The sequence below is a fragment of the Penicillium crustosum genome (assembly GCF_028827405.1).
Source record: "Penicillium crustosum strain IBT 35664 chromosome Unknown utg000004l_segment0_segment0, whole genome shotgun sequence".
In the NCBI taxonomy this organism is placed as follows: domain Eukaryota; kingdom Fungi; phylum Ascomycota; class Eurotiomycetes; order Eurotiales; family Aspergillaceae; genus Penicillium; species Penicillium crustosum.
In genome coordinates this window covers 1,964,322-1,990,405 of record NW_026623125.1, presented here as the reverse complement: position 1 = coordinate 1,990,405, position 26,084 = coordinate 1,964,322, and the positions used below count along the sequence as shown (strand labels likewise).

The window sequence follows — 26,084 nt, the reverse complement described above, 5'->3', positions numbered from 1 at the left end:
TAGGCATCAAGGAAATAAGAATCCTAGGGGAAATTACAATTTACAAGCCATTAATCACTGGGTTCAGATACAATTCTAATAAAGGCACAGGGCAAGAAATGATTCCAGTATAATAGACACAGAGCAGACTGCGCCGGCCATCTTGGTCCTGCATCCTGCATATTCCCCTTCGTACACGTCCGAATAAAGAGCCAGAATAAGAAAAACAAAACAATTAACACACGGGTTGAAGAAGGTCGCTACGAGGTAGAGACCCATACATGGGACCAGTGCGGTAGAGGGGGAAGGGAAAAATGCTGTATCGATTATGGAACAACCTCACTCCTCTTTAAATGGCATCGAAATCACCACCGGCATCTTCATCGTCCATGTCTCCCTCCTGGATCTCCTTGGCAAGCTCGCGCTCCCGTTCCCGAGCTTCTTGGGCACTCTTAAGCTCCAGGCGGTGCTGGTTCATTGGGAAACGCATAGCCTGCAATTGGACGAGTCCATGTTAGTAAGGACAACAAAATAAGCATGTTCAGCGAGGGAGACAGAAAACATACCTTAACACTCTCGTCATGGAGGGCCAGACAGGCGCGGATGCGCTCGTGGAAGGCCTCGCCAGGTTCTCTAGTGGCGTAGATGTCACCCACTTCCTTGCTCTTCATGAAACCGTGCTCGTGATCAAGCGTGGCCTCGATGACACCGTCCCGAATAGCCTTGGCCACAATGTATTCGGCAGATTCTTCGCTGTCGAGTCCAAGGCGAAGGCAGATATCCCGTAGAGAGATACGGGAGTAAGACAGCGACATCATGCGAATACCGGTCTTGATGACATTCTGTCGCAAACGCAAGATCAAGGTGTATGTGCCATCCTTTCGGAAAGTCTCGCTGTGGGTGTTGACAATGTTAAGGAACCCATCCAGATCAGCAACACTGACTGCCTGAGAGAGCAACAGATAGGGGTGCATAGCCCGTTCCAAAGCCGGCTGGCGGAAGACTGCGCGGTCAGGAATATCACCCATCAACAGCTCGACAACGACCAACAACTTGTGGGAAGCCTGGTAGAACCCACGAGCAACCTGGCTAGCAGGTGACTTGCGGGTAGCCCCAATCAGATGGCTGTGGGCCTCGGTGTATTGCAGCTGGATGGCACGGATGCGGCCGAGGTAGAACATATACCGAGCAATCTGATTGTTAGATGCAGCCACGGGGAATGGGTTATGCGAGATCAGTAGATCTGCCTGTGAGATATGGGACGTGGACAGGTAGTTGCGAAGCAGCAAGGTCATCACAGTAGCCTGCGTATCGACATCTTTCCGGAGCACAGCCGTGCGCAGTGCCGCTAACAATGGCTGGCGGATAGTTGTAACAGCCGCTGCGGGAGAAGGAGGAAGCGGAGCGACTTGCTCGAAGAAGAGAGAGTAGTAAAAGTACACGCGGGCGGCAAGAGAATCCAGCGTACGGCGGTTCAGTGCACGCAGGCGCTCGATCAAGTCTGTCGAGAACTGGACTCCCTTCTGAATCTCCCGTTGGTCGAACAGGTATATCTGGACGAGAATGGAGAGATATACATCCACCTCGGCAAGGGTCTCCTTAGGGATGGGCTTCTTGTCCGAATCAACCTCCATCTGCGAGCTAGCTGGAACATTCTCGAAAGCATTGGTTTGACCGAGAGCTTCCAACAGGAACGAGGCGGTCGAGCTAGAAGCGGAATAGGTTTCCACAATGACTTCGGCGAGGACCTCCGGGGTGAGGTGTTTCCGCATCGACGATATCGATCGGAGAACACGGAGGGTAAATCTGGGGTCGAAGTGGGCAACGGCTCGCTCGAGCAAGGTGAAGTTGGATTTGATGTCTAAACCCATGCCGAACGAACAGGCATTCACCGTTAGAAATCTGCACTTATTTTGAGCAAAGAAGAAAACTAGACAAACCTTGAATAGCCTTGGTTGTTGGGTCGACCTCTGGCTCGGTATTCTCAACATCGCCATCCTCCGCGCCTTCCATAGTCACATCCTCCTTATCCTTGCCGGACGATCTGGAACCCTTGGTTGGGGGCACTACAACAGTCATCTTCTCGTTACTTTTGCGGTCCTTGCTGGTGTTGGATGAGGATGTAGGCGCACCTGCCGTATCCTCTCCCATCTCAACATCTTCGGATCCATTCACACCATTCTCGGTTGACTTCGATCCATTTGTATGCGACTGATCATCCTCCTTCATGCTGCCGTTTGATGCGCCCTTTGCGTCTTTCTTGGTCGGAGCTGACTTGGCCTTGTTGGCGGCGGCGCGAGTGGTAGGCGCCTTGTCTTTCGCACCCGAGCTCTGAGAGTTCGAGTTTGCCTTTTCACCGTTAGCGGATGAAGAGGTGTCGGATTTATTGTTTGATCGCAAGGAACGCCTTTCGGCCGGCATCTTTCTCAAGCTGTCGAGCTCAGCTGGGCAGCCACCAAGCTATCGGAAGAAGTAGGGGGAAGGGCGAGTGATCACGATATAAAATCAGGAAGGAGAAAAGCAATCTAGAGAGCCAAGCTGCCAATATCACAAGTATGATGAAGAAAAACTGGTGCGGACAGATGGATGAAGTGGATGGGTGATGTGATGTCAAGAGATGGGATGAACGGGCGCAACCTTGGAGAGACCAGATGAGCGCTTAGTCAGTGGAGCTTACCGGGCCTCAACTTAGCACTTTTGCTATCGAAGCTGTTAGAAGCAGGACAAAAAGATAGTGAAAATAAAAATCGGCCAAATAAAGGAATACCACCTGTAAATCAGAATTAAATTGGTGCTATCTGACCCAGTCAATTTCAGCGTCCACTGGCTAGACGTGGTTGCTGATACACAGACACATTCTGAATTTAATGCCTCAGGCATATCTGCAGCTTTCCTGGAGTAAACACTGCGGTGCAGTGTAGAGCATTCAACCACTCATCCTTCACGATCCAGAGCTCTCAAAATACCCACAAACATGTCACTACTCAATTCCCACCTAGAGCAGATTACGCTCTCTTCGAATGCTATTGCCGATTTGCCGTTAGTGCTTGTGATCGCTTCAACCATATTGCTTTAATTAACGCGTCCAGGTTTCCTCCCCCACGTATTTTCACCACGGCACTGTTGGGCTCCCACGATATCACAGCCTTGATCCGGGACACTGAATCCCATGAACGAGCACTCTTTCAGGTCGATCCCTCTACTAAGGCCCATGGACCACAAAGACGTGCCACACGACGCGGGACTATGTTCCCCGCTGAGACCGAAAGGGAATCAATGGCAAGCCGCATTTATTCAGCACGGGACAACCGTAACCAGTCTGCGGTGGCAAGGGTACTGGGGCCCGATATGATGGAAGAGATCAAGCGATCAGCGGGCACCTCAACTAGAGGACCCCGCGGGGAAGTTAACATTGAAGTGCTTCTTCGAGGCGCCGAGATGCTGTGCAACGTTTAGTGAGTGCCACATATCTGATAATAACTCTTGATTCAATCTAACCAGCTCAAAGTCCGGTTGCCGGTGCACAGGAAAAGATTGCCAACCTTCGCTATCGGCATGAGATGATCAGTGAGTCCATAGCACAGTTGGAAGGTCGGGTTGCAACGAACACTGCAGAACTGGATCAAATGAGGCACTCTTATGGAGATGATGAAGATGATTTTTCCCCTGCACTAGTGGCACAACCAGAAATTCCAGAGGTCACTGATGAGGATATTGAGCGAGAGTTGGCCGAAATCCGAAACTTGGAGCACAGGAAGCGAAGGCTAGAAGAACGGGTTACAGGCATGGATCGAGATCTGGGCGGCTTGATAGGCTGATTCTTTTCTTTCGCCATGGCTATATTCCTGCCTTGTGGAAGATTTTCTATTAACATCTTGTCTGCCTCGCTGCCCACCAGAAAAGGACATCTTGCTCTGTGGACACCTCCTCCGGCTGGATACCACAACCATCTATCTCAATTAAGAGCTTTCCAGGTTCATGACTCTCCCCTGATTTGCCCTGCCCCAGCCATGTCTCCGAGTGTTATTGGTGACAACAGGGTCTGCCAAGTTGTTATAATCGGCCAGAATAGGCCCCTCAGTGCTGCAGACTGCTGTCCATACTGAGCCATTATTTCGAGCAAAGTTTACAGCTGGGTCGCTTTCAATTGTCATCAAAAACACGCCCCACGCCCTGCATCAAGATCATCACCACCAGCGATCTCTGGTGCCCATATCATTATTCATTCCAAGTTACCCATGAGAGATATCCATGATACAGCTTTCCACGCTTTACGTTAATTATGAAGATCAAGATCAATTCATCATTCATGATACTATTGCTTTATATCAACAGCATTGCCTCCAACATACTACACAGTAGAAAATACGTATAATGTAGTAGTGGATTTCCTATATTATTTCTTCCAACGTTGTCCAGATGTCTTTCTCGTTCCGTTTTAGGGCTCACCTCTTGCCAATTTTTGTGAGTATATCTACATAAGGAAGAACGTTCCTTGGGTCACCATCATGAGAGAAATGGCTTTAAACGCTAGTAATTTATCTTAATACATCGTTAATTCGGTTTATAGCCTCGTCGAGCTGTTGGGCAACTTATATCTCGAATCTATAAGGGGAACCATATCCCTTTTCGATATTTTTGCGATCCAAAAGTTCCTTGTCTTGTTAGAAGGGCACTCTACTAGCCGGTCGGTTATATGTTTCTGACGAGCAGGGCTGTGAACAGACCATACCTCGAATGCTATAGAATTCCATAGCTACACAGTCTTCCACCATTATCTCTCAGAAGCTAGGGTCTATCAATATCGGAGCCATATTTGACAGTATTTAAATTAAATCCCCGCGTCGACAAACCCTAGCGCCAGTGCATTTCGACCAGAACTTTGGGATCCTTTTAGGAATTGACAGACTGTTGGTGAAACGATCGATGCCTGCATGCCTTGTCGAAGGATTTCGAAGTGGTTATATGTGAATGAGGTGTTTTCACTCTTCATGGAGAATATTTGACACATCTGATTTTCGGGAATTAAGGGAACAAGAACAGCCCGCCGCTTATACAGTCTTGTCGTGTCTTTTTGGTAGTCTTTTTAGATATCCTCCCATATCTCGACCTTCTCCGAGAACCTTAGCCTTCTAGGGAATGCCAGGAATCCCAGGTAATATAGGCGCACAAAAGCCTAAAATACTATTCGAAGTGAATCAATGATCACAAATATACTACCCACTTCGAGATAGCTGGGAATGGCTTTATCTAATAATTATTATTATCCCTAGTTATATATATATAGCAAGTTCCTCTATATACATAGTATAGTGTATACATTTATTACTGTCTTTATATAATACAGAGTGACAAGCCCTATAACGCCACTAAGAAAAGATATCATGAAAAGACATCTGACAAGACGTTCAAAATAACATCTTGAGCCAGATAAATCAGATAAATAGAGGCTGTACACGCGGCAGACTACATTATATAGTCGTCAAGTCAATCAAACCTTAGAGACTTCAGATGTGCGGAGCAAGGCATAGTTCAAGGCTGAAGTTTCAGCCTCTTCGATTATAGGAGCGACAACATCTTCGATCACTGAACTCTTTCATCATCTTCTGAAGTAAGTAGTATCTTCGTGGTTATTGATTCACTTCTAACAGTATTCTGAACCACAGAGGGGAAGACAGCACGCGGATTGCTGCTGGACGCCAGAACATTCAGGGCTTGACAGGGGCCAACCATCGCAGTGGAAGTCGTGTACTCAGAGCCCCCGGGGAAGATGATTAGAAAGGTGAATTTCTGGCTGAACGAATGTTCTGGACAGGTCAACATCGTGCTTACAGTCAAGATACATAAGCGCGAAAGGATATCCATTATTGAACAATGGAAGATGGGCAACCGCACTCCAGTCCCCATTCAGAAACTCGAGATCACAAAGAACCCAGCACCAAACTATGAGAAGGGGAGCATGCGATTCTCATTTGAAGATATCCACCTTGGGCCCAAAGGGCCAGATGACACTGACTTTGTCATCAGTCATCAGGATATTGAGAATCTCGCACACCAAGTCTGGGATGAACAGAACAAGCAGGGCAAATCTCTGAAAAGAACTACCAAAAAGACCACTAAAATGAAGATATGACAAGGTCGCACAAGTGGCCACTATTATTGTTGCTCCACCCACATTGTGAATTCCAAGCCAAATGTAATTAATTACTAAAGTGAGAATGAAAATCACTGCTTTGGACCGTTTCAGTGACTATGTACATGATATTGGTCCGTGCACACTCCTGGAGTTGACCGCCTTCCAATCTTGGAACATTAAAGCGGGAGATTAATTAGGTAAGCCCTTAGCAGAGCCCTGCCCGCCCTGGAGCCCCGGGGTTCGGGCCTTGGGAGGCTTTCTCGGGGCCTTTCTTCAGGGGTCGACCCTAGAGGTGGACTATATGCCCGGATCAGGATGTATAGGATATGCTCTAGCAATACCACAAAGATTATATAGTTCAAATAGTTAGAACTGGAAGATCAAGTGGAAGATCAAAGAATATTACAGTTAAAAAGATATTCCAATCACCAAAAATAAAGATCTCTGCGAGATTGTAGTATCACAGAACAACGCTGGCCTTAGTTAAAGGGTGGATGCCAAGACCGGGCCCAACCTCCATCACCGCCGTCAAAAGTTGTAATCTGCCAAAGCTGAAGCCCATTGCATTCGGACTGTCCTAATCTACCATCTTGTACGGTATAGTAAAGCCTCGCTTGATATCCAGGCAACTGCGACCGGCTATATCCCTAAACACAGACTATTTCGCGTCGATTATCCCCTCCAACACCGTTTAACTCTTTGTGCCCTTGAATCCTCAGCAGAGCACCAGTACATCATCATCGCAGAGATGGATGGGTCTCAGGGCCAAGTTGGCCAAGTTGGCCAACCAATGGGTGCCCCGCAGCCACAGCACTCAAACCTCATTCGAACCGATCAAGTACAGAAGCTACCGCATCTCAGTGACCAGCAGAAGGCCCAGCATACCCAACTAGTGCGCAGCCTCTGGGATTTGCTGAACACCCGCGATCCACAGACCCACGAATACCAACAGGCGCATACGAAGCTCTCGCAGCTGTCTCAGAACTTGATGAAGGGGATGCGGGTTTTCCAGCAAAACCGACAGCAGGCAATGCAACAGCACCAGCACCAGCAGGCAGCGGTACAGGGACAGCCAGGACAACAGCCACAGCAGGGGCAGCAGACACAACCGGTACAACAAGCTCCTCAGGGAACGCAGGGACCACAGGGACAACCCGTCCAGCGAACCCAATCCAACAACCCCCAGACGATCAATCAGCTCATCCCGCAAATCCAAGCCCGGGTCAGCGCGCTCAATTTTTTCCTGCCTCCGAACGTGACCCCCGAGCAGGTGCAAACATGGATACCCGAGGCTCGATTGCGATATGGTATCGCTCTTCAGAAGCAGGAGGTTGGACGGGCTCGGATGGCCGATCTTCGTTCGTCATATGCTCAGCGGCAGGCCCAAGGTAATATGAGCCAAGAAGAAATGCAAGAATTCAAAAATCGACAGTTGGCGGCTGAAAAGCTTTTCCGAGAGGGTAGCGAGTTCTTGAACAAGTTCAAGGAACAGCAGGAAAGCTTCAAGATCCAGTCGCAACAAAATCCACAGAATCAAGCGATGAATCAGGCAGCACAGGCAAATACACCGGTCAATTTGAACCAAGCCCCAGTCGCACCTCCTGTGTCGGCTCAAAATGTACAGAATCCCCAGGCAGGAACGGCAGCAAACACCATGCAATCAGGGCAACCTCAACCCCCAGCTCCCCATACTATCAACTCAGCGGTCAACGCAGCGCGCCAAACTGCCATGTCCCCCTCTGCCTCCCAACCTGGACAACCACCTTCTGCCCAGTCTGCTGGAAACACGCCAGTCCCAATCAGTGCACCACTTCCTCAGGTGCAACGTCCACAGCAACCCTCCCAGCAAGGAACTCCAGGAGGGCAAGTCACTTTCAGTCAAAACCCTCATCCTGATGGCTCCACCCCTACACCCCCAGGGCCTCCCCAACAGGTAAACCAAGGCCCACCTCGTCCTCTTTCACACCAAGCTGCTATTTCACAAGCTGCACAAACCTATACCAACCCCACCCCTCAACAGCAATCAATGAACCAACAAGCACAGGTTAACCAGCAAGCTCACCCCCAGGGTTATCTTGCCAACCGTCCCGGCGAAACACCCAACCGCAACACCAACATGGCTATTCCCAAGAACCTGCACGTCTCAACTCCCGAACCCGTCTCAATGCCAGGCTCCCGTCCCTCTCTTTCCGGTGGTCCCAGCCACGGCGCCATGGGCATGATGGGCCAGCCCGCGATCCAGAAACACCCCGGCTACGTCCTCGAAGGTGAAGGCCAGCGCGTTCTGAGCAAGAAGATGCTTGATATCCTCGTGCGCCAGGTCACCGGTGGCGGCGAAGGAGAAATGCTGACCCCAGATGCCGAAGAGGTAAGCTTGTCCCTCTTCAAAATGAGAGACAAATAAAAATAAGATCAAACATGTTAATATTTCCCATAGTTCATCCTCCAAATGGCAGACGACTTCGTCGACGAAGTCATCACCCAGGCCTGTCGTCTCGCAAAGCTGCGCCCTTCCTCGACCCTCGAACTGCGCGATATCCAGCTCGTCCTCGAGCGCAACTACAACATGCGTATCTCCGGCTTCTCTACTGATGACCTCCGCACTGTCAAGAAGCCTCAGCCTACCCAGGGCTGGACTCAGAAGATGTCTGCTATCCAGGCTGCCAAGGTCACCCAGGGCAAGAACGAGTAAGATGAAGATGCAAACTTGCATCGCGGCTTCTGTCGCGATCTTAAGCGCAGATAGTCCGGGCTGCCTTCTTTTTTTTTACAGTTATATTGCACAGTTCACTTTGGCTTTTACGTTTCATGTTCCTTTCTCGGAGGTCAAATTGGGGGTGTTTCTTTTTCTTTTTCGTTTTCTGTTTCTATTTTACCCTTTCTATTGATTCTCTTCAGAATATGGCGTCTACGTGATGAATGGGCAGGTCTTACATCTCTTTCTTTGCTTATCTTGTTTGGCTCGCGTCCCATCATGGTTGGAACGGGGTCTTTTTAGTGGTCTCTTACTTAGGTCCATCTCTGCTTTCTTGCGGCCCAGTTTATGCCGTGCTTGAATAATGAATTGCCCACTTTGCTTTGGGTTCTACGCTTGTTTGCTCTGGTCTAGAGAGGATGTAGGCACATTGCAGCACTGCTGGTCAAGCTCTCGTATTGAGTATCACTAGCGCAGTCACCATAGTATACCGCCTGTGCAACATACCCAGGGAGTTACTATCTATACATTAGATCCACGGTGTTCGCTCTAAAGCATCTACTTTACAACCCATCGACTTTACAACCTACAAAATGTTACAACCAACAGAAAAAGAAGTAGTAAGGAAGTTCCCACGCTGAATTCTGCTAAGTTGATTACCCTCAGCAAATAAGAAGCACGAATATCGAGAGAAAACATGTGGTATAGTGATTGGTACAGGGTATGGAGAGAGACTCGATCAAGGAACAAGCAAATCAAAGAGAAAAGAAGAAGAAAAAGAAGCGGGATACACAAGAGAGATACAATAATGAAAAAAAAAGCGTTCGATGAACGGAGTGAAGGCCGGATTCTGGAGCCGGCGGTATTCTTTGGCTGTGAGGGCGTGCTTTGAGAACAAAAATATAGGAAAAATAGAAAAAGGAAATGAGACGGTTGGTGAAAAGATTGGATCATCGATGTGACGTTGGCACAAGATATGACAGCAACACTTATTGGGCTGGAGATGAGGTCCGGTTATGATATAGAGAGTGTGGCAACGGTATGCTCGATCAATGAAAGTGGAACCTGTACAGTCCATGGGTGGACAGCGAACAGTACAGGCTCGTGGTAAGCAAGGCTAGAGAGAATGAAGGCGCTTGAGACGGCGAAGAAAAGAGAGAAAGAGTCGGTGAGGTTGAGCTTTCGGGTTTCGGGCTTTGTCCAAATGTTTCCGAGTAATCCAGGCAAAGGCAAATGGGAAACACGCGAAGAGACGAAGATGAGTCGCTCAACAGTCAACAGAAATTATACACGTCACTCGTGAACATCAGTTTCTTGCGGAAAGTGTTTGGGGAAAGTATGAGGATAGGAAGATGATATGCCTCGCGCAGACCCATGCTGAGGAAACAAAATAGGTGGTTCTATCAAGAGCAACAAGGGGGATATCTCGCTGAATACAAAACAAAAAGAAAACAAGATAAAGAGACGAATAGAGGTATCAAGGGGATGGCAGTCGCTAACGTCGGACTGGACTAGTATTCACGAAATTGCGCCGATCAACTTCCTTGCCTTTGCTGGGAGTTGCCGGTGGGCCGTCGCGGGGGAGAGGAGGCAATTCCTTGTCTGATCCTGGAGTGCCGTGTCGGCTGTTTGAGCTGCGTCCTCCGACACTGCTAGCCTCGCCGGCTTCATCCACAATTGGGAGAGTCGAAGTTGGGCCGGGGCCCCCGGCGTCTGCTGGATCCCAAACAGTGGCTAATGTTCGAGGATGTGTGACGGACACGTCTTTCGATGCCTCCTTCTCCGCTGCCTGCATTGTTCGCTCGACAGAAGAGGATCTCGAACGTGGCTTTTCAGTTGATTGTTGAGGTGCGCCGGACGTGGAGGCTTCAGCTTCTTCGCGTCGTCGTTCGGCTTCTTCCCTCGACATAGTGATGCCCTTGATGAAATTAATGAAGCGCTCTCCGTAGCTCTCTGGTGGGATTGGAGAAATCTGTGTCCGGTCGTGCGAGAGTCCTTTGAAAAAGTTCTCCAATTTCTTGGTGGTTCCGTAATGGGTCAGGCAATCAATTATACCGAGGTAATAGATCTCGTCACCAGGTTGGCCATTCTCATGAGTAGCCCGGAAACCTCCATCATCCGCATAGAAGACATGGTATTTCCGTTCATCGAGAATTTCATCTGGCATCTTCGCAGCTGCTTTGTCCAATGGAACAGGCCGTTCACGCTTGATAAGCATGCGCAGCTCCCGGGCCTTGCGTTCATTTTCCAATTTTGATGGAGTGCGCATTAGGTTGTTGGGAGTCGTGTCCTCTTCGCGGTTGCCTCCTGGTTGGAAGACCTGCAGAGTCTTGTCACGCAATTTCTCTTCGTTGCCCCTGCCCGCATCATGGATTCCTACTAGAAGAGAATAGTCCATGATCTTGAGTCTTTGAAGCAATACGACGTCGCGTTTCAATTGCTCGATGAAGAAGTCCCGTTTTGACGGGCCACATTCCAAATGACGGTTGCGACGAACCCAGTTCAGGTCCTTCATAGTCGCTCTGGGATTTCTCTCGAGATCTGACTCTTGCAGATCACGACCAATTGTCGAGCCCTTCAGGTCGAACGTCTGGTGGATATCCCGGTGGGGCGGGAACAAGTTGTTCATTACGACAAAGTGGATCTTTCGCCCGTATGCCATTTTGACTCGGTGCAATCCGTAGAATTGTGAGATGAGTGTGTTCGGGTTGTTCTCCACGTGCCGGTAGTACTCTGGAAGAATCTTCCGGAGAAGCTTGTGCTCGGAATGGTGAATAGTCTTGATGATGTACTTGTAGTCGCGTGAGAAGTAAAAGAAGCTCCCGCTCTTACCGGGGAGCCCAATTCCGACAGAATGTATTTGCTTGTGAGGGACATAAGGTAGTCGGCGGGATCGAGACGGAACTTGGACCGAAGGTGTCGGAACACCCAAGGTGCATAGTCCTTGAACTTGAAGTCGTATTTTGCCGAGGGGATCAGTTCGTTTCCGGTTCTGCTACTGTCAGTCATGTCCAAGTTATCAACATCGAAAGGGGTGCGCACATGTCAAAGGAGAACTTGTGTTTGGCATCAAAGTCCGCCGGGGTGAGTTCCCGGTCCATTTTCGCGTTGATTCTCGAAACCGTGAAGCGGATACCAGTCAACATGTTGTATGCCGTCACATAGTTGACGTGATTCTGGTCCACTTTGGTGCCGACAATCACCCGATCATCGTCCTCCTCTTCGCGGCGTCGTCGTGAGGCTCGCTTTTGTTTAATAGCTTCGGCCCATCGGGCCGCATCTTCATCCGGCGGTGCCTCATCCAAAGTGATATCTTGCTGGGTGCTGTTTTTCGTTGCTCGTCTAATCAAACCGACTGAGGCGCGTCGGAAGCCGGTGGTCGGTGACATTCGGCCACTGGTGTACGCAGCATCATCGGTATATTCTCGGCTATCTCGTCGGACACTGGGCGTTCTTGGAACCTGCAATGAATGCCGTTGTCGCATACTCGAGTTCTGTGATTCTGGCACCGAGGCAGCGTCGAGTATAGATGAGGCGGGAGGAGAGGAGTGACGTGGTTGGGCGGGCTTTGAATTAGGTGTCAGGCGATCAGGGTCTGGAGAATAGCGACCGTTCTCATCCTGCTGCGGGATTTGTAATAGTGAGGCCGATGGCGAGATTGAAGACTCATCGGCGTAGGGTGGATGGGCGTCTCCGTTGACCATGAGTTTCGCTTGGACAGGTCGGCCATTTGCAGTGCCATTGGGTTGTTGACTGGAAGGGGCTGCTGTTGTGGAAATAGCTCCCGGTCCAGTGTCCGAAGTTTTACGGTCCAGCATGGCGGATGGGCGACCGTTCTCGCGGGGATCCCTCGTGGATCCATTGCCTACCGAATGCATGCTGCCGTCCTTGGACAGGGGCAGTTCGCGCGTGTACGAGCCGACACTAGAGCGAGGGCCATTCAGGGAATATGCACTGCCGTTCTTCAGGTCGGTCAATAGCTGTCGGTCATTCTGATGGGAGTCGTGATTCGCGTCGTTCTCAGGCCAGTTGGTCCACAGGAAAGTATTTCCGACGGGGGTCTTGTCGTGCGACTTTCGAGAGGATTCGAAGGAGCGAGGGTGGGTAGCCGTGGCAGTGGCAGTCTGGTAGGAGACGTCGTTGGAGAAGGCTGGCATGTTGAATTTTCAGGGAATGGGGGTGACGTGAGTTCTGCGTGGACCGGCAACCCGAAGTGACGGCAGTCGCCCTTATTGGCGGAGATCCAGGAAAGTTGTGAACCGGACGGAGTTCCAGATGATTAAAGGAAACAAAGAAAGTATAGAGCCAGTTGCCCAGGGCGAGGGTATTCAACCGATCAACATAATTCAATGCAAGGGAAAGGGGAAGACGTAAATGAGGTTGTTAAAATGGGGAAAATATGGGGGGGGTTTGGAAGGGGAGGAGGAAGGTTGGTTGTCTGGGAGAGAAAGAATTACACGTATGTACGGAGTACATTGAAATGTATAGCTCCACCGTTTATATCTTCTTTTTACATGAGTATTTTTTTTTATATATGTATGTGTTAGATGTTTATATTATATTCCAATAGATATAGACACTTTTATTTTCATTCCTTATTTACCTGGAGAATATGCGTATATAATTATTGTGGTTTGTATGTAATCTGGGTAAATACATTTATGTACTAGGCTAGGTGTATCAGGCTGCTGCATAAAAAAAAACTCGGATGTTCAATGAGCGCGGTTTATCACATCATTTCTCCGATTTTTCTTTTTCTTTTTTTTTTTTTTTTCTTGGTATACTGTCATACTGTTGTACTGTTATATTATTTTCCATTAGTTTCAGCATAAAACTGTCGATTTTATTAGTCTTTCTCTAATTTCAATACAGTACCCGAGTTGTTTAAGCAAGGAGATGGTTGCATAAACTCTGTACATCGAGTCTTTATTAGCTACTCCGTACTATGTAGTATACCAATGGCATAGACTCATATAATAATACCGTACGGTCATTCCCCATACCCATGTTCGGTACATACGAATACACGTGGAGATGAACCAATCACAATGTCAATCGGCCTATCTGTCCCTGGGCAATTTAAGATTTCAGCCCTGGGGAGATAAAGAATTAGACAATCTTCTTCTACTCCGTACTGTCTCTATAATGTAACTAACTCTACTCCGTATATACATATACAAAGTACTCCGTATACTCCAGTAAAAGCAATTGTTCCAAAAATAGGGCTCTCCATAAGGAAATCTTCCGCATCTGCGCCACAGGGGGAATTCTCCACTTCCTGTATGGAGATACAAAGATACAATATAATAAGGATAGTCCCTGACCGGCATCCCCGTTGCCCCCGAGCTCCGGGAATAAATTCCAACATCCGAGCCGATAGTAAAATTAGACGGTCAATCTCGAGAAGGACCCCATATTGTACGGAGTAGGGTATCCGCGTATAGATCAAACTTTGAACCTTCGAAGCGTCAATTCCCATATCAGCTTCTCTATCATTCCTACGAAGTACCAAGTGTCAACCAATTATTCTGGTTCTATAACATGTGGCGCAGTCATTTCCCTACGCGACCCTACCAGGTTTCACTTTAACTTATCTCAATATCCGATCTGGAATCCGTAGTATCGGCATGGCCATTCAGAGACAGCTATCATAACCCTTACGGATCGTTACATCGATCAAAGTGAATGTCCCTATGTGTGCAAGCAGATGGCAAGGTAGGATCGAAAGATCCGAATTTCCGCCCTCGTCATATGACTTCTGTAGCTCAATCATAGCACGCACGTCCTCCAATCATCCATTCATGAACTAGAAGAAACTACTCGAGTGGGAAGTTCTCCATTATGAAACTATTTGAACAAAAGGTATAGGAGTTCACATCGCTAACTTGACCCTCCAAATTGATAAGATCTGTTGATATAATTGATGTATCCATATAAAATATTTCCAATCGAAGAGCATCTCAGGATATGGTTGGCGTCTAAGGTTCGGCCCCCACCGACTCCCGATCTAGTGCATCCAAGTTTGAATCTTGGTCAACGCATAGACTAAATCCGTATAGACTCCCAAGGTCTATTAAAAATAAAATAGAAAGTGATATATTGCTGTTTAGCAAATCCCTTCGATTTACCTGTTATTTTTCATTCCCAGGACAAAGTACCCATAAAATCCCGATATTGCACCCGACAGAGCAAGAACGAGGTGTGGAGTAATTATCTTTGCTTTTTCAATCACTACATATGTACCTATTTGCCGCCGAGTTATCAGCCGCTACGTGATGTACTTGGCCATTTCTGTCTTGGCTGGATCTAAGAACAAAGAAAAGCAGCACCGCAACCCACTCCGTACTATCCCGGTAGTGCATGATCCTGACTCAATATTGTGGCCACACTTGCATAGATCACATATCATATGCGATTTGGGCGAGGGTCTACTTCATCGTTGGGCGTGAAACTTGATTTTATGGCTGTGTCCTATACTCAACCTACTCGCCCTATTTGACATAAATATAGATAGGCAAGGCGTAGACCGTCGATCTTTCCAAGGTTTTTTACTTGTAAAAAGAGGGGATAAATTCAGAACAAATCTCGCAGGTTCCAAAGTCCTTTTTTCTACCGGGATACTTAGTGCAAGCAGCCATAACAGGGAAGAACAGATATCTTTCCAAGTTGTGATAACTCAAACTTGGGAAATCCAACAGTCGTGGTCGTCTAGTGCGCTTCCTAGTTGAGTCAGTCACATAAGCCAAATCTGTAGGATTGTGATATGATTCTCTAGGAAGACACCGAGTTTCCGCCATCATAGTTAAGCGAAATAAACCGACTGGGTACAAGGAACTTTTGAGTTCGATAAAGGCAAAGTCGCTACTATGGGTCAACGCCCTTTGATGCGACAGTGTGGGCAGGGAAACTTCGAAGGACTATTTAGTTCTTGCGTTGACCTGCAACAGCCTCTCATAACTACTCATCCTCCGATCCAATCCCTTCAAGACTTTTATCCACTGTGTAAATAGTGAGCGCGACTACCATGTCTACATACAAATCGCCTAGTGACAATGCCCGAAAGGTGTGGAACCATGAGTTCACCTGGACGGATAAACATTTCACGCCCGAAGAGCTGCTACCGTTGAGACAGCAGACCGATGACCTGGCCGTTGATGCTGTAAGCCGACTGCAGGCTGTTGCTGTAAAGAACAAGAAAAGCAATACTGGACAATGTTTTGGCCGATTTGACATGTACAGTGTTTTGAAGGAACACCAGGGAGAAGACAGTGTGTTACAAGATCTGGGAAGAAGTGAACGCGGTCCCTGAATGGGTTGATTGGACACAGATCGAGCGAGGACAAGAGTTCCTCCACCGCTACTTGATCCCCAATCTAACCGGACTTGCTCTTCAGGGATTTCTAGGAGGCACTGCAGTGAGGAACTCCCCCCGGTTGCATATTGGTGTACGGGATATTGCTAACTTTAAAAAGACAATTGCAGGTGGAACAGAAGTCCTCGTCAGAACAGGAGGTTTTTCTATTCGAGTCCTACCTAGACGATTCCTCGAAACCTTCTTTTGGCTACTGCAAATAACAATGGATCTGAAATCTATTCAACCAGGTGGAGAGGGACACACTTCGACCGTGCGTGTTCGTCTGTTGCACGCTACGGTTCGGAATCGCCTCCTAAAGCTCATGGACCAAGACCCGGCATACTTTGATGAAGCCAAGTACGGCGCAGCTGTCAATATGAGAGACGCAATCCATGCAACAGCTATCTTCTGCTGCATGCCACTTTTCCGTCAACTCCCTAAGATCGGTATACAGCCTCGTCCACAGGAGACGGAGGATTTCCTAGCCATGTTCCGATACATCGCTTATGTTATGGGGACTCCGGATAGCTTCTTCAACGGCACTGAGCAATCAAAGGCTACTATGGAGAGTATCATGATGTGTGAGCCTGAGCCAACAGAGTCCTCCAAGTCCATTGGAGCGAATTTTGTCGCTGCTGTACAGGATTATCCAGGGATCAATGTTTCCAAGCCAATGATTGAGGTTGGTTGTCGTGTATTAAGCGGCGACGAGTTGGGGGATAAGATGGGCTTCTCCAGGCCTGGGATTTTCTATAGGGCCTCGTTTAGAGGCTGGTGTCAACTTCTTGTGCTTATTACAACTCTTCAGCGACTGTCCCCAGCCTTTGATCGGATACTTATGAAGGTGTGTTCCTGAGAAAAGAATGAAGAAGTCAACCGCCAACAGATTACTGATATCTTCTACAGAGATCAAAACATTTTGTCCTTGTTAACGTGTTTGGGGCATCAATTTTGAAAGAAGGGAACAAATTCGAGTTCACTCACCAGCCACAGCTGAACAAATTCACCAAGAGAGAGATTAAGACAGAAATCAACCTATCCCGGTTCCGGCCTGTGGAAACCATCGGATTTTTTGTCTTCTTGTTTGAATGCCTTGTTTATATCCTGGCCTTTAGCATGTTGGCAAATGTTCTCCGTGCAAATGGCATGGTCTCTCAGGCTCTGCTAAATGTCCTTGGATGATGCGCTTGAATGCTTGTTCAAGTTCTTCAAGTTGCATATGCCATAGTCACGATATATGTCCCTGATGTTAGGAAATGATGGTAGAAAAGATGTTATGATCACCTTTTACACAGCCTCTGTCTGGCATAGCTTGACTACCTGCTCGTTTTATTACACTCATTTACTGTTTCTTTACCCACTGATGGTGTTGTATTAAATAAAACTCCGGTATCATATCGTAAATCCCGGGTATTATATTCAGGTTCGGGTTCGGGGGTTTACTGTCAAATTGCAAAATGGCTCAAGTCAGGGCTTAGTCAGGACTCTAAGCATCCTCTGGTAATAATACTTGTTTCAGCCTAACAGAATAATACAAAGATACGAAGATAAAAATAAATCACTGACACGGGAGAATATGTGGAGAGATCTACAGTTTGTTTATGACTACTCCGTACAATATACGCGATCGACAGTCTAGGTAGTATCTACTACAAAGGTATACTTTGTACAGTTTAACCTCCCTCATTCGGCCAAAAACCAATTTGAATTCCACTGTGACAATGGAATTAATCACGATATCAAGGTAATAAGAAGACTGCAGTTCCCCATTGCAAACCCCACCGCAGGACGCCATCCATAGGACTTTGGAAAGAAGCAAAGCCATCATAACAAAGATACCCCAAAAAAATTCAAAAGAGAAGCAAAAAAAAAAAGTCAAGGAAACCATCAGAGCCACAGAGATCAATGAGTCCAAAGAAAGAAATTACAAGAGAAGAACAAAGAAGGAATCAGTACCAGGTACTCTCCCTGGAAATGCGCACGTGAAAATATAGGGAGAGCTCAACCTAGTGAAAAAGACAAGATGACATCGAAGCCTCTATTTCTTGGTGGTCCGCTTCTTGGGAGCAGCCCGGGTTGTTGTGGGCTGCGGGGCAGTAGTCTTGGTGATACGGCCAGACTTGGTCTTTCCCAGAATCTTGGGCTGCTCAACGACAGCAGGGGCCTGGAATGTTCGTCAGTACCGGGTCGATCAAGGGGGGTAGATGGACGGAACATCCGGAAATCAACTTACGGCAGTGGAGGTCTTGCGAGCCTTGCCAGAGTTAGCCTTGGGCTTGGTGGCAGCAGCCTTCTTGCCCGCAGCCTTCTTAGGAGCGGTAGTCTTGGTAGTCTTTGTAACAGTCTTCTTGGGATCAGTCTTCTTGGAATCAGTCTTCTTAGGACCAGTCTTCTTGGGATCGGCCTTCTTGGGATCGGCCTTCTTAGAATCGGCCTTCTTGGAATCGGCCTTCTTGGAATCGGCCTTCTTGGGACCAGTCGTCTTGGTGGGCTTATATCACAATTAGCAGGGACCATAGAAAGTACATCCTCAATGAAAGCTTACCTTAGCAGGGGCCTTGGGGGCGGGCTTCACGGTAGGCTTAGGAGCGGCCTTGACAGGAGCCTCCTTCTTCGCAAGCTTCAAAGGGCCAGATGGGCCTAGAGGATGACGCGTCAGTTGAATGGTCAAATAACGGATGAAACCATCCGAAACTCATGCGGCGAAATGCAAAAGTTGAATCAGATCACGCAGAGTAGGATAAAAATCAATGCACGCAGGCAGGGTATATAGGAACATACCCTTGGGCTGAGTGAACTCATTCTTCTCAACACCGGCTTTGATAGCCTTGTTGAACTGAGAGTCGAAGACACTCTGGGAAGTGACGTTGATCTTGTTGTTAGACTGAACGTACTTCTTGATAGCCTGGCGACTAAAATAGGGGGAGATTCAGTCAGTGGCTGGTTTCTACAATAAATGGCGTCGAAATGCCGAGACGGATCCCAGAGGCATCGGCGACGAAGGAGAACACCAGAATACATACCTGCTACCATTGCGTTCCTTCAGCTATACGCAGAAAAGGCAAGGGTCAGCAATGAAAATGAATAAAAACTAAGAACTGGTTTTGTTGTGGTTGTCTATGCCCAAAGGCAAAGACGTGTCACGGTCGGGCGCGCGACCCGAATCACAACAACCAGGCTGGCTCGCGCCGGCAGTGATCAACTCACGCTAATAATGGCATCCTTGATCATATCTATATTGATCGAATCAGCAGATGTTCGCGACTAGATTCATGCCCATATCGCTTTTGCGCGATATGGTGGACATTCAGGATCAGTGAAAACATACCACGGTAAGAGGTGTGAGGAACAGCAGGCGCCACCTTCTTGGGCGCGCTGGTAACCTTCTTAGGGGGCATGATGATTGATTAAAAGTGAGAAAGGGAGAAGATGAAGAAGGTCAAGTTATCAAAAGATGAGAAGACTTTAGAAAAAAAAGTGGTGGGAGTGAAAGCAGAAGAGGAAGAAAAAAGAGCAGAAGGGAAAGGGAAGGCCGCGGGGCATCCGTGATTTATAGGCGACCGGTGTTGACAACAAGATCATCAGAGAGAGAAAAAAGCACTTTCTTTCTGATTTTCTTTCTACATATTATCTTTGAGCCGGTTCTTCTTTTTAATTAAATGTTGTGTTTCTTTCCTGTCTTGCTGTGTTCTTTGCGAGTGTCACTTCGCGTATCCCAACTTGAAGGATGGTTGATCTCTACACATTCTCTCTCTCTTTGATATGAGAGATACTTGAGAATATTAGGATCCTTTATTATCTTTTTTTAATATCTATTAGAATAACAGAAGATTCTGCAGGATAATAACGCGACAATCGTCATATAAACTAGTAGACTAGTGCTCCTACGCGTCTCGTTTCCCCTCGATGGAAATCGCGCATACTCTATTTTGGAGGCTTTTGGGGCCCATATCTTCTCAGAGAGGGGAGATCCTTTTCCTATGACCACATTCCAATGCCGTCTGGGGTAACCATTCCCTCTTTTGTGAGGATCCAGGAACCCTTGAGACTTGGAATCCCGCGATAAGATAGTTCCTATATTTCCTATATTATGGCCTTTTATACTTATAACGTTGACGCATTGAAACCTCCTTGCTTGGAGGGGACCTGGACCTGGACCTGCATTACCTCGTGCTGAAAGGTCACGTAGAGTTTCAAGGCCTGTGACTCGATTTCCATGGTACAACCCCTAGATGATGTCGACACTCGGCGCGTATACGCTGAACATTTTATAGCATATCTACCTCAGAGTGATGCGGATTTGAATTATGAGCTGGTTATCATTCGATTTTAGCTGTTTCATCGGGATAATAATAGGAATATAATAGGAATATAATAGGAATATAATAGGAATATAATAGGAATATAATAGGAAAAATAGTAAGAAAATGAGCACTTGCACCAGGAGTAACACAGATGATCACATATATATATCATCAAACCCAACAGAGAAATTATTTATTTTTATTATTTTTATATTTTATCAAGGTAGCCAGATATTAGAAGTCCCATAACAAACCACAAGATTTATGAAGCCCAACCTCACTCCAAGATCAGGGCACGCGATATATATCGCCCAAGAGAGGGGAAACCCTGGGAGCTCGCACCTGGCGGCAACGCCACTACATAATCACACCAGGATCAGCAGACACAACCAATAAAAGACACAGAATGACCCCGATCCCACCTCTCCCCGCTGATTCGCACTCATAAAGTTACCGAGAAGAAGAAACTGTGGGAGAGGGGCCTGGGATCGACCCGGGATGTATATGGACCCATATGATGAGCACGTTTTGTCACAACACCGAACCAACACAGACGGATAATAAAAATACACGATCATTGGACCAAAATCCTCGTTCCATACCGTATGACCCCAATTATTGGTCCATCAGCATAGCTGTGTGACGGGGATCATCGTATCTGCATCCGCAACCGGCGCGTCGAATCAAGGGATCAGATGGTGACAACGCTGATCCTGCACTGCGTGAACTCTTGCTGCATATTTGGATGGTGTAAATTGCTCATGGTAACTGGTACCAGCGTATATCTTCTGCATTCGAAGTGTCTCCTGCTTTCTATCATCAAGATCAGTCGTGGTTGGTGTTGGGAGGCCTCGACTAATCTCGCTAATCGGACCCGATCTATACAACTCTCTAGGCGAACGCTGAGAATTGACACCCTTGACAACCTCAATATAGCCACACCAGAACATCGGAAAAAGGCGATTTGATATGCTAATGCATAAAGAACAAATGGAAGATAACAAATATACAGTTTTGGGACTTTTCTATCAACTGTGGCCCCTAGGATCAGACAAAATTCCCGTGTCTGCTCTACTTGATCTTGTCTGATCCTGGCCTCCAAGGAGCCGGAAAAGGCCATTGGAACAATAGAGAAGCATCGGAATACATATTTATCCAATTTTGTTTTAAATCAGACTACCCTTTGCTATGATACACGGAACTTCATGCTCTGTCCTGATCCCCCGAGGCGAAACGGACATTCTCCGCAATGAAAATAGTCCATAAGAAACAATGAAACAAGTAAACCACAGAACGCCCACGCCAGTCCAGCTCATGTTAGATCAGGAAATAATTTTGTATCATAAGTTGTTTTTGACGGAAAAAAGAAAAATGCATCTCTCATCATCAAGAAACTAGGCCGCTCCACGCGGCTTCGCCTTGGCTTCCTTCTTGGCCTTGGCATCTTCCTTCTTTTTCTTCTTTTGTTGCTGCAGCTTCTCGTCGTGTTTGCGCTTGAGAGATGCTTTCTCGTCCTCAGTGCGGGCGACGGGCTTGAAGAATCCCTCTAGTCGGGATTGCTGAGCGGTCTTGAGGTGCTTCGACAGACGAGCGGCACCGTTGCGCACACGGTCTTCATTGAAGCCCTTGTCCCCAACCAGGAACTCAACCAGGCCCTCAATGTTGGGAGCTTCCCACTTGAAGTCGCATTCAGCGTGGTCGGCAGGCCGGACGTCTGGGTTAACAAAAAGTTCTCGTGCATCTTCGTATGGCCAGTCCTCGGGAACTACGAATTTCTTCTTCGGGTCGTTCTTCATGAACTCCAAAACCTTCTCCAGAGACTTGTGCTCCTTGATTAGGCTGAGGGCAGTGGTGGCTCCCACCTTGGGAATAGGCTCTAGGTAATCACAGCCTAGAAGAATGCAGAGATCGATGAACTGCATGGTTGACGTAGTTAGCAATTGTGACCACGCGTATTATAATTAGGACACCGTACCTGTGGGCGGTCCATGTCGAGGCCCTCAAGCGCTCGATCCAAGTGGATCTCCTGGATAGGTTCCTTGCGCTGCTCACTGAACGTCAAGTGGCGCAGGAGAATCGGCGATTCAAAGCACAATGTATCCATATCCTCTGATGCGGCTGCGTACACCTTGCCCGCACGAGCCAGGACAGCACACTGGGCTTCGGCTTCCGTCGGCGCATTGATGAAAGGAATTCCCATCAGTCCAAGGAGCTTCTTGCATTCCGCATTGTGTTCACGGGTGACGCGGACAGTCCGTCGTGAGAACTTTTCGATATCTTCCGCAGTTCCAGTTTCTTTGGCCTCTTCATGGGCCTCGGTTGCTTCAGCCTTGCGTGCAACACGCTTGGCCAATTCACCAGACTTGAGCTTCGGCGGAGCTCCGTCGAAAACGTAAAGAGGTTTAATACCGTTATCCACCATTCGCAGAGTGCGGTAGAACATGCCCATCAGGTGGGATGTGGTCTCGCCAGACTCACTCATGAGCTGTTGACCCTCCGAGCGCACGGCGATCAGGAAACTGTAGATGCTCATCGACCTGTTCTGGGTTAGCGACTAGAGATTCTTGAGCTACCGGGACGGTGATCCAATAACGTACGCATCCTAATTTGAAGAATTTATATGTCAGCATCTGAAGATATATCGCAGGTTATACAATTCATACAATTGCGACCTTGCGGCCGAAGTGGTTCTTGATCTCACCCGTCTTGATCGCATCGGGGGCATTCTCGGAGATCACTTGGTACAGATCTGGTATTTATTTAGCAAAGAGGTGTGCATAATTGAAAATAAGATACTTACGTTTAATACCCATCTTGAATGTGAGCTCAGGTTGTCTCAAGTTGGAATCTTGTTGTCTGTGTAGAGAGTTGAGCTTGACCTGTCGCAATACGCGAACGCGCTGGGCTGGAAGCGCGACACCATTTAAACCTAATTGGGTATAGTGTACCACAGGGTCAGGTGACCGGCCAATTCCAGCCTTATTTCTGCCTGAATATGCATATATGCCTTAGGCAATCAACCGGCAATGAGTAATTCGGGCCAGAACCGGCCGGTCCATGGGTGTGAAGCTGCTCCGACCCCGCCTTTCTGTCTTCCCCGGAATGCGCCAGGAGGATGAGTCCACTGTAGACTAATATGAAGCGGAATCGCATTCAATTCGAGGCCAATGGCGAAGCCTCGTCCGATTCTCCTCCTCAGGGTGCCTTCACTCCGGAGGACCGCCCTCACCATGTTCCTAAGATCTCTCGACGTATACGGGCATGCACTGAGTGTAAGCGGCACAAGGTGCGCTGTGACATGAAGGCAACTGACTCGGTGTGCTCTCGATGCCAGCGCATGGGACTAGAGTGTGTTGTGAATAAAAGCCTCCAAACATTACTAGAGGACGAAGCTGAGTGAGTGCCTTATGTTCGCTATTTACATTGGTAATATATACTGATTGCGCCGGCTACGACAGGTGGAAATCGATGATCGAGTCGGCAATGACGGACCTGCTCAGGAAATCCCAGCTACCAGAGCTATCATACTACCAAGCAGGCGGTGGTACAATCGAGACGCCTTCGAACAAGAGAGGCCGGAAAGACTCCACCGTCTCGACCGATGATAATGGACTTGTACAACATAGAAGAGCCGAGCCAGCCGACAATACAATAAGAAATGGCACAGCTGCAAGGTCAAACTATGGCTTCCCCCAACAACAGCCACGATATTCTTTGGACCGCGAGGAAGCTGGCGCAACCTCTCTGGTCACAGCACCAATGGGCAGTTTATACGAGGTGACGCAGCTCAGTGAAAACCGCGAGAGCTCGCCCGGACAAAAACTTGCCCCCGACCAAGCACTGGTCACTGATCTCATCTCGCGCGGAGTGGTCGATATCCAAGAAGCGGAGGAGCTGTTCTATCAGTTCGATCAGGTACTCAACCGCTACCTATGGGATGGAGCTTTGCTAGCACATAAAGACTTGAAGTCTGTACGGCGGTCTTCATCAATGCTGTCTGCCGCTATTTTGGCCGTTACCGCGCTTCACATGCCGACTAAAGAACGCACATTTGATACATGCTACACCGAGTTTGCAAGATTGGCATCGGAGTCTATGCTGGGTCACCATCATACTTTAGATGATATCCGCGCACTATGCATTGGAGCATTCTGGCTTGCGGATGTTAGTTGGAAGCTTTCCGGTTATGCAGTTCGTATTGCAACTGAACGCAACCTGCACCAATTCTTTCGGAAAGCCACACAAGGGTCGCCAGAACATATGGAACAGGCGAGGCTATGGTATCTCCTCTACGTGAGTAATATTTGACCCAAATCGTTGTTATTTTTGCTCATATTGTTCAGACCTTGGAACACCACTTTTCTATTGCATACGGTCGACCGCCGATGATACACGAAGATGCCAGTATCACTCAACACAATATCTTTACACAAAATCCATCAATTTCACAAGGGGACCTTCGCCTTCACAGCCAGGTCGACCTATTCATTATTCTCACCCGTATATATTTTGCATTCGGTCCAGATGTTGACCTGGAGGTCCCCGAGAGCGACTTCCCCAAGATTGATCAATACGATGTTGATATCGGGGACTGGAAGTCGGCATGGCTTCCTAGACTTGGTAAGTCTGGACTCCCTAGGACATAACTACATTGTCTGATACGTTACTACAGCGGGGAGCCGATACGTCGGCGCATATCCCTACAAGGCCGTGTATATGCATTATCATTTTTCTCGACTGCAGCTAAACTCCGTTGCTTTGCGCACATACCACTCATCCACCTCCTCTGGACAAATGTCATTTGAACGCAGGAAACGTGCCAATATCGCTGTTGAATCAGCCATCGCGACTCTCCAGGTTTGCCTGGATGAGCGAGATATCCAGTTGGCACTTGTCGGCGTCCCACTATATCTTCACAGTATGATCACATTTGCTGCAGTCTTTCTGCTAAAAATCGCAGCCAAGGTTTGCTCGAACGGGGCCATTCCCGGGAGCCAGGGGAAACGGACCTCCATCGCCTCGGCAGGACTACACGTTGACGTGAGCTACGTGCGTGTTCTTGTTGGGCGGGTCGTTGAGCTCATGGTGTCCTGCAGCCAGCGGGCTAGCGAGCGCCACTTGAGCCACCACATCGCGCGGGGTCTTCGCAAAATGCTGACTGGGCTTGAGGAATGGGAGAAGCGCACTGCTAGTACCCAACATTCCATGGGGTCAACTGCGCAGGAAGCTCATTCTCTCTTCAAGCCGGTGGTCATCCCCGGAGCGCAAATGTTAGGTGAGCGTGACACCATCTTGAATCACCCACCTCCTTTGCTTGGAGTTGCGCCGCTATCGGCTGAACGCAGCAATGGGTTTGAGCCTCCTATGACCCCAGGAAAGCTGGAGCCCGGTCTATCAGAGGGCTCGGATGACCCTATGATGACAGATCTTTGGGGATTTGATGAAGATTATTTCCCTACAGGAGTGTTTGACTTCCTTCAGAGCCAGATGCCAGCGTGATATACCTATACCTGGGACTTGACATGCTTTCCTTGGATTATTCTCTTTGTACATACATAACTAACAGCCTATGATTGACGACCACAGTTGTTGCAGGGGAATGTGGATACTAGAAAC

General features: G+C 48.0%; 9 protein-coding genes across 9 annotated transcripts; 5 read left to right on the top strand and 4 right to left on the bottom strand.

Annotated features, from left to right (window-relative positions):
* Nucleotides 1–85: 85 nt before the first annotated feature.
* Nucleotides 86–2,559, bottom strand: N7487_009779 (proteasome regulatory particle lid subunit RPN3). Its single transcript, XM_056877509.1, has 3 exons — nucleotides 1,920–2,559; nucleotides 546–1,840; nucleotides 86–472 (listed from the first exon to the last, which is right to left on the bottom strand). The coding sequence occupies exons 1-3, from the start codon at nucleotides 2,398–2,400 to the stop codon at nucleotides 329–331; spliced, it is 1,920 nt and encodes a 639-aa protein (XP_056726089.1). The 5' UTR covers nucleotides 2,401–2,559; the 3' UTR covers nucleotides 86–328.
* Nucleotides 2,560–2,953: 394 nt separating this feature from the next.
* Nucleotides 2,954–3,797, top strand: N7487_009778 (uncharacterized protein; the record flags this gene model as incomplete). The annotated part of the gene is made up of 3 exons (XM_056877508.1): nucleotides 2,954–3,018; nucleotides 3,069–3,434; nucleotides 3,488–3,797. 3 exons carry the CDS (start codon nucleotides 2,954–2,956, stop codon nucleotides 3,795–3,797), a joined length of 741 nt encoding a protein of 246 aa, XP_056726088.1.
* Nucleotides 3,798–5,860: 2,063 nt separating this feature from the next.
* Nucleotides 5,861–6,112, top strand: N7487_009777 (uncharacterized protein; the record flags this gene model as incomplete). Its single annotated transcript, XM_056877507.1, has 1 exon — nucleotides 5,861–6,112. One exon carries the CDS (start codon nucleotides 5,861–5,863, stop codon nucleotides 6,110–6,112), a length of 252 nt encoding a protein of 83 aa, XP_056726087.1.
* Nucleotides 6,113–6,863: 751 nt separating this feature from the next.
* On the top strand, nucleotides 6,864–8,807 carry N7487_009776 (putative transcription initiation factor TFIID subunit 12; the record flags this gene model as incomplete). The annotated part of the gene is made up of 2 exons (XM_056877506.1): nucleotides 6,864–8,483; nucleotides 8,553–8,807. 2 exons carry the CDS (start codon nucleotides 6,864–6,866, stop codon nucleotides 8,805–8,807), a joined length of 1,875 nt encoding a protein of 624 aa, XP_056726086.1.
* A 1,498-nt stretch (nucleotides 8,808–10,305) lies between these two features.
* N7487_009775 (1-phosphatidylinositol-4-phosphate 5-kinase) lies at nucleotides 10,306–12,967 on the bottom strand (the record flags this gene model as incomplete). The annotated part of the gene is made up of 3 exons (XM_056877505.1): nucleotides 10,306–11,601; nucleotides 11,643–11,802; nucleotides 11,853–12,967. 3 exons carry the CDS (start codon nucleotides 12,965–12,967, stop codon nucleotides 10,306–10,308), a joined length of 2,571 nt encoding a protein of 856 aa, XP_056726085.1.
* A 2,867-nt stretch (nucleotides 12,968–15,834) lies between these two features.
* On the top strand, nucleotides 15,835–17,346 carry N7487_009774 (oxygenase MpaB family protein; the record flags this gene model as incomplete). Its single annotated transcript, XM_056877504.1, has 3 exons — nucleotides 15,835–15,969; nucleotides 16,091–17,008; nucleotides 17,071–17,346. 3 exons carry the CDS (start codon nucleotides 15,835–15,837, stop codon nucleotides 17,344–17,346), a joined length of 1,329 nt encoding a protein of 442 aa, XP_056726084.1.
* Nucleotides 17,347–18,202: 856 nt separating this feature from the next.
* N7487_009773 (histone H1/H5 family protein) lies at nucleotides 18,203–19,562 on the bottom strand (the record flags this gene model as incomplete). Its single annotated transcript, XM_056877503.1, has 7 exons — nucleotides 18,203–18,328; nucleotides 18,398–18,655; nucleotides 18,710–18,804; nucleotides 18,946–19,076; nucleotides 19,188–19,210; nucleotides 19,372–19,397; nucleotides 19,493–19,562. 7 exons carry the CDS (start codon nucleotides 19,560–19,562, stop codon nucleotides 18,203–18,205), a joined length of 729 nt encoding a protein of 242 aa, XP_056726083.1.
* Nucleotides 19,563–21,862: 2,300 nt separating this feature from the next.
* fen1 (multifunctional nuclease RAD27) lies at nucleotides 21,863–23,281 on the bottom strand (the record flags this gene model as incomplete). The annotated part of the gene is made up of 5 exons (XM_056877502.1): nucleotides 21,863–22,384; nucleotides 22,444–23,005; nucleotides 23,066–23,070; nucleotides 23,132–23,217; nucleotides 23,269–23,281. The coding sequence occupies 5 exons, from the start codon at nucleotides 23,279–23,281 to the stop codon at nucleotides 21,863–21,865; spliced, it is 1,188 nt and encodes a 395-aa protein (XP_056726082.1).
* A 323-nt stretch (nucleotides 23,282–23,604) lies between these two features.
* Nucleotides 23,605–25,967, top strand: N7487_009771 (uncharacterized protein; the record flags this gene model as incomplete). Its single annotated transcript, XM_056877501.1, has 4 exons — nucleotides 23,605–23,864; nucleotides 23,927–24,761; nucleotides 24,812–25,088; nucleotides 25,141–25,967. The coding sequence occupies 4 exons, from the start codon at nucleotides 23,605–23,607 to the stop codon at nucleotides 25,965–25,967; spliced, it is 2,199 nt and encodes a 732-aa protein (XP_056726081.1).
* Nucleotides 25,968–26,084: the final 117 nt, after the last annotated feature.

Coding starts and splice junctions, on each gene's coding strand:
- N7487_009779 (XM_056877509.1), bottom strand. CDS start 2,400: ATGCCGGCCGAAAGGCGTTCCTTGCGATCAAACAATAAATCCGACACC. Junction 1,841..1,919: donor AACAACCAAGGCTATTCAAG/GTTTGTCTAGTT, acceptor GCATGGGTTTAG/ACATCAAATCCAACTTCACC. Junction 473..545: donor TCCATGACGAGAGTGTTAAG/GTATGTTTTCTG, acceptor GTCCAATTGCAG/GCTATGCGTTTCCCAATGAA.